Here is a 9520-nt window from a genome sequence, read left to right as displayed (position 1 = left end):
TTTCATTTCAACCTGAATTTCATTCCAATTAAATAATATTTTTCACCTGTGGTTATGCCAAATGTATGTAAGTTGAACATATAACACAACAAGTACATTGTAGAGCTGGGACAATTAAAATGAAATAAGTTTGCTAATAAGGGTGATTGTTAATGGGACAATTGATGGCTACAACCATCAAACTAGTAGTGGTAGTTAAATGATAAAAAAAACTGTGGTGCACATTAATGCTATAAATGTATTGTTCTATTTATCCATATTGCATTAATTCAGGCAATTTATCACGTTATGGATGTCCAAAATCGGCCAGCTCTAGTTCATTGCACAATTAGTCATTCTAAAAAGACACGCAACACTAACTACATAGCTAAACACAAAATGTAATACACAGGGATTTTTGGTGGGGTTTACAATATACTTTTTTTTCTTTTCATGCAGCCCATGGAAATGCCAGAAATGGATGTTGACCTTTCTCTCTTCGTTGAATTCCTCAACTTCACTTATCCTCCCATAGACGAGCTGGGGGTCCCTTGTAACGTCTCTATCTTGGGCTTGAGCAGTGTTGGTCTAATGATCACCTACATCGCTGTGTTCATCCTCAGTGTGCTGGGTAACAGTGTAGTCATCTACGTGGTATGCTGCATGGCCAGGGGCCGGACCACCACAGACGTCTATCTGATGCACCTAGCAATGGCTGACCTCCTCTTCTCCTCGACCCTCCCCTTCTGGGCCGTCTATGTCTACTCCCACTGGATTTTCGGTACCTTCCTCTGCAAGTTCCTGTCTGGCCTCCAGGATGCTGCCTTTTATTGTGGGGTTTTCCTGTTAGCGTGCATTAGTGTGGACCGCTACCTGGCTATCGTGAAGGCCACGCAGGCACTGGCCCAGCGGCGCCACCTGGTGGGGTTGGTGTGCGGAGCCGTGTGGCTGGGGGCGGGGCTACTTTCGTTGCCCGTGGCACTCCAACGGGAGGCTATCCAACCCGAGGATCTTGAAGGCCAGATAATCTGCTTTGAGAACCTGACTGCGGCGAGCAGCGACCGGTGGCGGGTGGGAGTGCGGGTGATTCGCCATCTGCTGGGCTTCTTCCTGCCACTGTCGGTCATGGTCGTCTGCTACAGCTGCACTGCAGCGACGCTGTTCCGTGGCGTGCGCAACGGCGGCCAGAAGCACAAGGCCATGCGCGTCATCCTGGCCGTGGTGCTGGCGTTCGTGGCATGCTGGCTGCCGCGCAACATCAGCGTGCTGGTAGACACGCTGATGCGGAGCGGCTCGCTGGGCGAGGAGACGTGTGAGTTCCAGAACAAGGTGAGCGTGGCGCTGTATGTGACTGAGGTGATGGCGTTCCTGCACTGCGCCGTCAACCCCGTGCTATATGCCTTCATCGGGCAGAAGTTCCGGAACCAGCTCTTGGTGGTGCTCCACAAGCATGGGCTGATCAGCAAGAGGTTGATGGTGGCGTACCGCAGTGGCTCAGTCAACAGCACGGCCAGTCAAAGGTCTAGGAACACCTCTGTTACCCTGTAAGGTTTCAGTAATCAGGGGGTGGTGTGGAAGGGGTGAGTTTCACTGGTTTCTCACACAGTATGGTCAGGGGTGCGGGCATGGCGAGAAACTTGTTCTTCATGTTCTACGTGTGTGTGTGTGTGTGTGTGTGTGTGTGTGTGTGTGTGTGTGTGTGTGTGTGTGTGTGTGTGTGTGGGGGGGGGGGGGGGGGGGGGGGGGGTCTGGGGTAGAGGGTGGGGGCATGGATGATTCTACTGTATAGGTCCAATCCAATGTTTTTCATGTGATGCTTCAATGCTTGCTAAGTATAAACAACATACATGTCAAGGCCTAATGTGTATTAAATCTTCATCTTGCAACTTTTTCTTTGTCAATGCCACAAATAACTATTTGAGAAGAGCCGGAACATTGTGATATTTGTCAAGTGATGATCTGATAATGAAAGTCTTATCTACCGAAACAGAGGGAAATAGTTACGTGAGCGAAATGACTCAATCTGTATTGCAAAAGCACACCAACATGACTCTAAATGTGTTCCATTGAAATGTTGCCATATTTTTGCTCTGTTTACTTGCATCCTCATTCCTCAATGACCACTGCATCTCTCACTTCCTAGGTCCAATCCAATGTTTTTTTTCTCATTTTTACCTTTATTTAACTAGGCAAGTCAGTTAATAAGAACAACTTGTTATTTCCAATGACAGTGGGTTAACTGCCTTGTTCAGGGGCAGAACGACAGATTTTTACCTGGTCAGCTCAGGGATTTGATCTTGCAACCTTTCGGTTACTAGTCCACTAGGCTACCCTGCCGCATTGTTGCATTGTTGCTTCAATGCTTGCTAAGTATAAGCAACATACATGTCAAGGCCTAATGTGTATTAAATCTTCATCTTCCAACTTTTATTTGTCAACAGACGTGTGATGTATTTGTGTTCCCCTTACAACAATAGAGAAAATGCTATTGTACTCATAAATAAGATGCACACATTTTAAAACATATTTTAACTTATATTAGGATCCACCAGCTCAAATAAGGGTGTTCTGAACTTTGTCAATGTCTAAAAAACAAGTTGAGATGAGCAGGAAAATTGTGATCTTTGTCAAGTGATGATCTGATAATGAATGTCTTATCTATCAAAACAGAAGTGGTTATGTGAGCAAAATGACTCCATTTATGACCGCGATCTGTATTGTAAAAGCACACCAACATGACTCTAACTGTGTTCCATTGAAATGTTGCCATCTTTTCTCCTTGTTTACTTGCATCCTCATTCCTCAATGACCACTGCATCCTCTCACTTCCTGCCTCAATTGCACAATTGGATCAATCTGCTGTAAAGGTCTATGGGTCGTTCCACGAACAGAGTGCAGTTTATGTCCCTCAGACATTATGTGTGTACATTTTTATGAAACACTCAGTTTAACAGTTGGATCACATACACTCAACTCCTGAAACTGACCCCATTCTGCTTTCCCAAATATCAATCTCCTCAATCCATTTCTTACTGAATCTTGCACCCTCAATCCTACAGTACACATGATAGTATAGTGATCACTACCCCATGTAGATTCCTCCAAAACCTCCCAACTACATCTGTCTGCCCTTGAACTTGTGATCATTGTAAGATCTAGAGCAGATTCATTCATTTCCAGTTACTGGGCCAATCCTGGTTCCCCGGCCATCATTAAGATTCACAAGCCCTTTTTCATCAAGTAGTTCCTCCAACACTTCCATTTACATCAGTCCATTTACATCAGTCTGTAACCCTCCCCAGAGTGTACTATGAGCATTAAAATCCCCACAACACATTACACATCTCCTATCTTGACCTTCTACTGTACATTCCCAAGGGCCATCAACTCTAGTGTCTTACACAGGTTGTAAAACTTCACTATTACCATATTCCCCCAACCACATCTCTACCACTACATACCCGTGCTCAACACCGTCTCCCACACTCCTATATGAGATCCCCTGCTTTAAAAAGGTAGCACACCCTCCCCCTGCCACTCTATCGCTATGGACTGCAACATAACTTTGTATAACCACATCTAGAGTAGGTTTAAGCCATGTCTACTGGAGACATATTACATTAGGTTTGTCTGGTAACTCCTCAAGAAACTGTTTGAACGCTTTCCCATTAGCCATCAAACTTCTCGCATTCCATTGAAGGATTAACACCATTATGAATCAATACATTATTTCTGACAGGACTGATTCTCAATCTTATTGAGGTCATCCTGTACATTTTCCCATATCAGTCCTGTGATCCCAAGACACTTCACTGCTTGCTCCACTATGATCTGTATCTTCTTAGTACTAGATTGTCATTTTTCTGAGCAATTGATTGCTGCTGTCACAAATGTAACAACCTTCCTCATGTCTACTACCAGTCTTGTGTTCTCCCCCATTCTGTTCCCTACATCACGCCCCCAACCGGCATCCCGATCTGCCCTGGAGTACCTGCTCTTCTAGGTGCCCCGGGTGTTTCTGTGTGAGTTACATTAACTGCTTCTGCATATGAGATTTTACGCTCACTCCTCACTTGCTGCACTTCCACCTGTCTTTTCATCACTGCACAACCACCCATATGCCACACTATGGACACCCCCACAGTTACAGCACTTTAACTGGACCACGTCTCCACAATATGCATGTTCTCCCCCACACTTCGCAAATGTCCTTTTGCCTTTTCAGACCTTTGACAGTTATAGCAACGCAATGGTTTCGGAACATAAGCTTGCACATAGTAACTCCTATACCCAAGCTTAACTTTTTCTGGCTGTACCAGATCCTCAAAGTTTAGTAGCACTGACAGGCTATCCACCTTCTTCCTATCTCGTGTCATCTGAAGACACTTTGCCCCTTCAAGTAGTCTTTTATTTATTTCATGTTATCAATTTCTGGAACTCCTGTAATAACTCCCTTCAGCCACTGCCATCCAGTTTGATCCGGCATGCTACTATCAACCATATGTTTACATACCTGCTTGAGTTTGAGTGCTTTCTCATACTGTTAAGCATTGATACACACCATCACCAAACTTCCATCATGAAGAATTTTAGCAGACACAACCTCTCCTACTTTACTGTCCAAATCCCTAGTCAATGCGATCTCATTCACCGCCGTGACTCCACCCTCGTCCTTAAATTTCTCCAATATCTTGAGCTCCACTTCTCTCAGTACAACACTGCGAACCGAACCTTCCTCATCACTACTCTCCTCCAACAAGAGAGCTTCTTCTTAAGCTTTACTCTCACTTTTCTACCTCCACATATTTCCACTCCATCCTGTCCTCCTTAAGTCCTAACCCCCCTACCTTTCCATCCATCTCTGCTCCAATCACAGCTCAGTGTTGCTCAACCACCTCCACCGGATTTCATGCTCCAAAACAAAAACAAACAAAACATCAACTTTTCTTGACAAAATTGTATAATAATAATAAGCTAGTTAACAAACTATAATTTAACAAATTAGTCACCAAGCCCGCTTGGTTTAACACTTTGGCTGCAGTCCAAACACTTAAAAGACACACCCTATCCCCTCAGCCCTCAAATTAAGTGGACACTTCTGATGACGTCTGACGAATATACACTTGCAGTAAAAGGGGCAAGGGAGGGAGGAAGGAATTATTTTTATGTGGACCGCCCTTGCCTGGAAATTCGTCACGTTCATCCCGCGATGATTGTGTTTTCAGCCACCGTTAGCTTATATGCACTACAGTCAATTATGAGTGCATGTCTACTTATATTAACTATATAATTATTAATAGCAAATTAAATAGCTAAATAACGTTAGCCTGCCTAGCTGGAACTTGTGAAGAAGGAAAATGTTTTATTTCTACAATTTCCAAAAACTTACCAAACAAAAACATCATTACTTTTACGAGACGTATTTGTGCCATCATCTGCATTAGTAGCATAATTTTTTACCTTTTTACATTTGTTTTTACTTACACTTGTATGTTGACTTCTCCATTGATGTTGTTTTTAAGTTTTGGTGGACGTTTCTTAGCGGATGTACAATCGTCGCGAATTGAATTATGGGGAGTTTCAGGCCCCGGAGTGAACATAATTGTACACTCGCAATGAGGGCTGAGGGGCTTACGTTGCAAACTTCCGTTGCTTGGCTAATAATTTGGACCGCATTCCGGCTGTAGCTAACGTGGCAATTTTCTCCCCCTTCCATTATTTTATTTCACGTAGGATAGCAGCCTATACAACAAATAACGGCCTCACACTCTAGTACAGTAGGTGGCTGTGTATGCACTTTGAAGTTGGTTGCGATTCACCAATACAAATTTTAAGGAGAAGAAAATCCATACGTGAGTGATTGCCGTGAAAGAAACAAAGGCTGCGGTTCAAACTCATAAAAGACACACCCTCGTCCACTTACCCTCGCCTAATGCCCTTGTGGGAATCCCCGTCACCATCTTGGAATGCGGTCCAAATTATTGTTGTATAGGCTGCTATCCTACGTGAAATAAAATAATGGAAGGGGGAGAAAATTGCCACGTTAGCTACAGCCAGGCTGGAAAGACAACTGTGATACCCAGTAGAAAGCATCTCAAGTTGGCAGGCACTTTGACTTGTGTCTATGCTTTGACTTGTGTCTATGCTTTGACTTGTGTCTATGCTGTCTAGTGGAAACGGGTGCACTGGTCGCCGGCTTATCGACTCGTGGTGCAGCCCAATCAGCCACGTAAAACAGGTCTTGAGTGGGCAACAAAGCTGCCCAATTAGCCGATTCGCTTTCCATACACCCACTTGCCTTTACTACTGTCACCACATTGGGCTGCAGCTACCCATACTTGTCTTCAAACAGTGTTCCCTGCAATGTTTTGGCTATGAAGCCCTGGAGATCCAAAAACCTTTAAACTGCATTCGCAATTATATCCAGTTTCATCGATTTCTTGTTTGTTTGGCATGTACTGTCTATCACCCGAGCAAAAACTTAGTTTAAAAAAAAAAAATCCTTAACTGGTTAATAACATTTTCTGTAGGCTGCAGGGCATCCATTGCCGTTTCTTACTCATTTCCACTCACTCTTTCAACCATTTGCACTGCCTCCACATATTGTAAAAGACCTGCTGGGCAGCCCTGATTCTTGCTATTTCAACCTCATTTACCCTTACAGGGCACAACTGGAACACAAGCATTTCATTACATCCGCAATAACATCTGCTAAATATGTGTACGTGACCAATAGAATTTGATTTGAACTGCAGGACCGTGTATCCACTGACTCTTCAACAACATATACAGGTAGGTATCCTAGTGGTTAGAGCGTTGGGCCAGTAATAGGAAGGTTGCTGGTTTGAATCCCCGAGCTGACAAGGTAAAAATATGTCGTTCTGCCCCTAAGCAAGGCAGCTAACCCACTGTTCCCCCGTGGATGTCGATGAAGGCAGCCCCCCGCACCTTTCTGATTCAAAGGGTTTTGGGTTAAATGCGGAAGACACATTTCAGTTGAATACATTCAGTTGTACAACTGACTAGGGATCCCCCTTTCCCTACAGTATACTCAGTCTGCACACACTTGCCACTTGGCCAACATTGCAATGGTCTGTTCACAAAAACATACCCCAAATGTACATGTGTATGGAGAAACTGTTCATCAAATAGCAATAGCACAGCCTTCCTCCTTCCATCCGTCATACAGTTCAAGCAACATGCCTCCTCTACTCCTGGTATGCAGTGTTTAATTAAGACGTTGAGCCTCAATTTCCACCGAGACACCAGGGAAGACACATTTTATCTGTGTCCTGCTCAGAAAGTCAAAGCTTTCCACTTCATACTCCCATAATTTTCAGAGCCACAATGCACATTCCTTTTGTTCTTCTGATACACAATAAATCAATACCATACCGCTTCTGGTAACTCTGGCTGTTCCCACCTTTCCCAATGTGTCCTCCACCATCTGCGCGACAGCAATTTGGTCTCCCAAAAATATACCGAGCAAAAATATAAATGCAACATGTAAAGTGTTAATCCCATGTTTCATGCTCTGAAATAAAATATCCCAGAAATGTTTTGATATGCACAAAAAAACATATTACTCTCAAATTTGGGCACAAATTTGTTTTCATCCCCGTTAGTGAGCATTTCTCCTTTGCCAAGATAATCCATCCACCTGACAGGTGTGGCATATCAAGAAGCTGATTAAACAGCGTGATCATTACACAGGTGCATACTGTATCACAGGTGCACCTCTCTCAATATGAGCAAGACAAAGGAGCTGATCGTGGACTATAGGTAAAGGAGGGCCGAAAAAGCAGGGCTTTCTGACATCCAGGACCTACAGTATATACTAGGTGGTGTCAGAGAAGGCCCAAAAAATTGTCAAAGACTCCAGTCACCCAAGTCATAGACTGTTCTCTCTGCTACCACATGGAAAGCTGTACCGGAGCGCCAAGTCTAGGACCAAAAAGCTCCTTAACAGCTTGTACCCCCAAGCCATAAGACTACTGAACAACTAATCAAATGGCCACCCGGACTATCTTGTTTTTACACTGCTGCCACTCACTGTTTATTATCTATGCATAGTCACTTTACAAATGACCTGGACTATCCTGTACCCCCGCACATTGACTTGGTAGCGGCACCCTGTATATAGCCTTGTTATTGTTAAGTACATTTATTGTGTTGCTTTTTGATTGATTACATTTTTTAAACTTTAGTTTATTTAGTAAATATTTTATCAACTCTATTTCTTGAACTGTATTGTTGGTTAAGGGCTTGTAAGTAAGCATTTCACGGTAAGGTGTTGTATTCGGCACATGTGACAAATTCAATTTGATTTGTGCTGGGGACAATAAAAGGCCACTCTACAATGTGCAGTTCTGTCACACAACACAATGCCACAGGTGTCTCAAGATTTAAAGGAACGTACAATTGGCATACTGACTGCAGTAATGTCCACCAGAGCTGTTGTCAGATAATTTAATGTTCATTTCTCTTCAATAAGCCGCCTCCAATGTAATTTTGGAGAATTTGCAGACCATAATTCCTCCTTCACCAAACTTTACAGTTGGCACTATGCATTCGGGCAGGTAGCATTTTTCTGGCATCCGCTAAACCCAAGCTGTGTTCAAACACACATTCTAACATAATGCATACTACATACCTCTACAGGATCAGTGGGGGCCCCGCCGTACGGTTGAGCTAACGCAGGCTAATGCGATTGGCATGAGATTGTAAGTAACAAGAACATTTCCCAGGACATAGACATATCTGATATTGGCAGAAAGCTTAAATTATTGTTAATCTAACTGCACTGTCCAATTTACAGTAGCTATTACAGTGAAAAAACACCATGCTATTGTTTGAGGAGGAAAATTTAGGAAAATGTGTTAATAAACTAATTAGGCACATTTGGGCAGTCTTGATACAACATTTGAACAGAATACAATGTTTCATTGGATAAGTCTAAAACTTTGCACATACACTGCTGCCATCTAGTGGCCAAAATCTAAATTGTGCCTGGGCTGGAATAATACATGATGGCCTTTCTCTTGCATTTCAAAGATGATGATACAAAAAAACGCATGGTGGTTTTTCTAGGTATTATATTTTACCAGATCTAATGTGTTATATTCTCCTACATTCATTTCCACAAACTCCAAAGTGTTTCCTTTCAAATGGTATCAAGAAATTGTGTATCCTTGCTTCAGGTCCTGAGCTACAGGCAGTTAGATTTGGGTATGTCATTTTAGGCGAAAATTGAAAAAAAGGGGCGGATCCTTAAGAGGAGTGTATACTATATACTATTAGTTAATTTTAGTATACTGTAAACGAATGGGTATTGTTTCAGTTGAGCGTACTTGAGCTTTTCCTGGCTACCAGAAGTTGATGCTGTTGCTATGCAACCTCTTGCTAGCTTGTTAGCAATACAAATGACTAGCTAGAAATTGTACAATTTCGGGTGTGTTCGTAAATTCAATCTGGAGTGCCAAAGTGCGCTCTGGGCATTGGTAAATCCAGAGCATTGTCAGATTGTTCATTTGTAAATTCG

At 43.1% G+C, this 9520-nt stretch overlaps 1 protein-coding gene across 1 annotated transcript; it reads left to right on the top strand.

Annotated features, from left to right (window-relative positions):
- The first annotated feature begins 441 nt into the window (after positions 1-441).
- Positions 442-1527, top strand: LOC120063863 (C-X-C chemokine receptor type 1-like). The gene has a single exon (XM_039014179.1). It carries the CDS (start codon positions 442-444, stop codon positions 1525-1527), a length of 1086 nt encoding a protein of 361 aa, XP_038870107.1.
- Positions 1528-9520: the final 7993 nt, after the last annotated feature.

Source organism: Salvelinus namaycush, chromosome 19 (genome assembly GCF_016432855.1).
Source record: "Salvelinus namaycush isolate Seneca chromosome 19, SaNama_1.0, whole genome shotgun sequence".
Classification (NCBI taxonomy): Eukaryota; Metazoa; Chordata; class Actinopteri; order Salmoniformes; family Salmonidae; genus Salvelinus; species Salvelinus namaycush.
The sequence above is the reverse complement of the archived record's forward strand: the minus strand, read 5'-3'. Positions and strand labels throughout refer to the sequence as shown.

Bases quoted from the DNA above. Each gene is read 5' to 3' on its own strand.
- LOC120063863 (XM_039014179.1), top strand. From the start codon at position 442: ATGGAAATGCCAGAAATGGATGTTGACCTTTCTCTCTTCGTTGAATTC.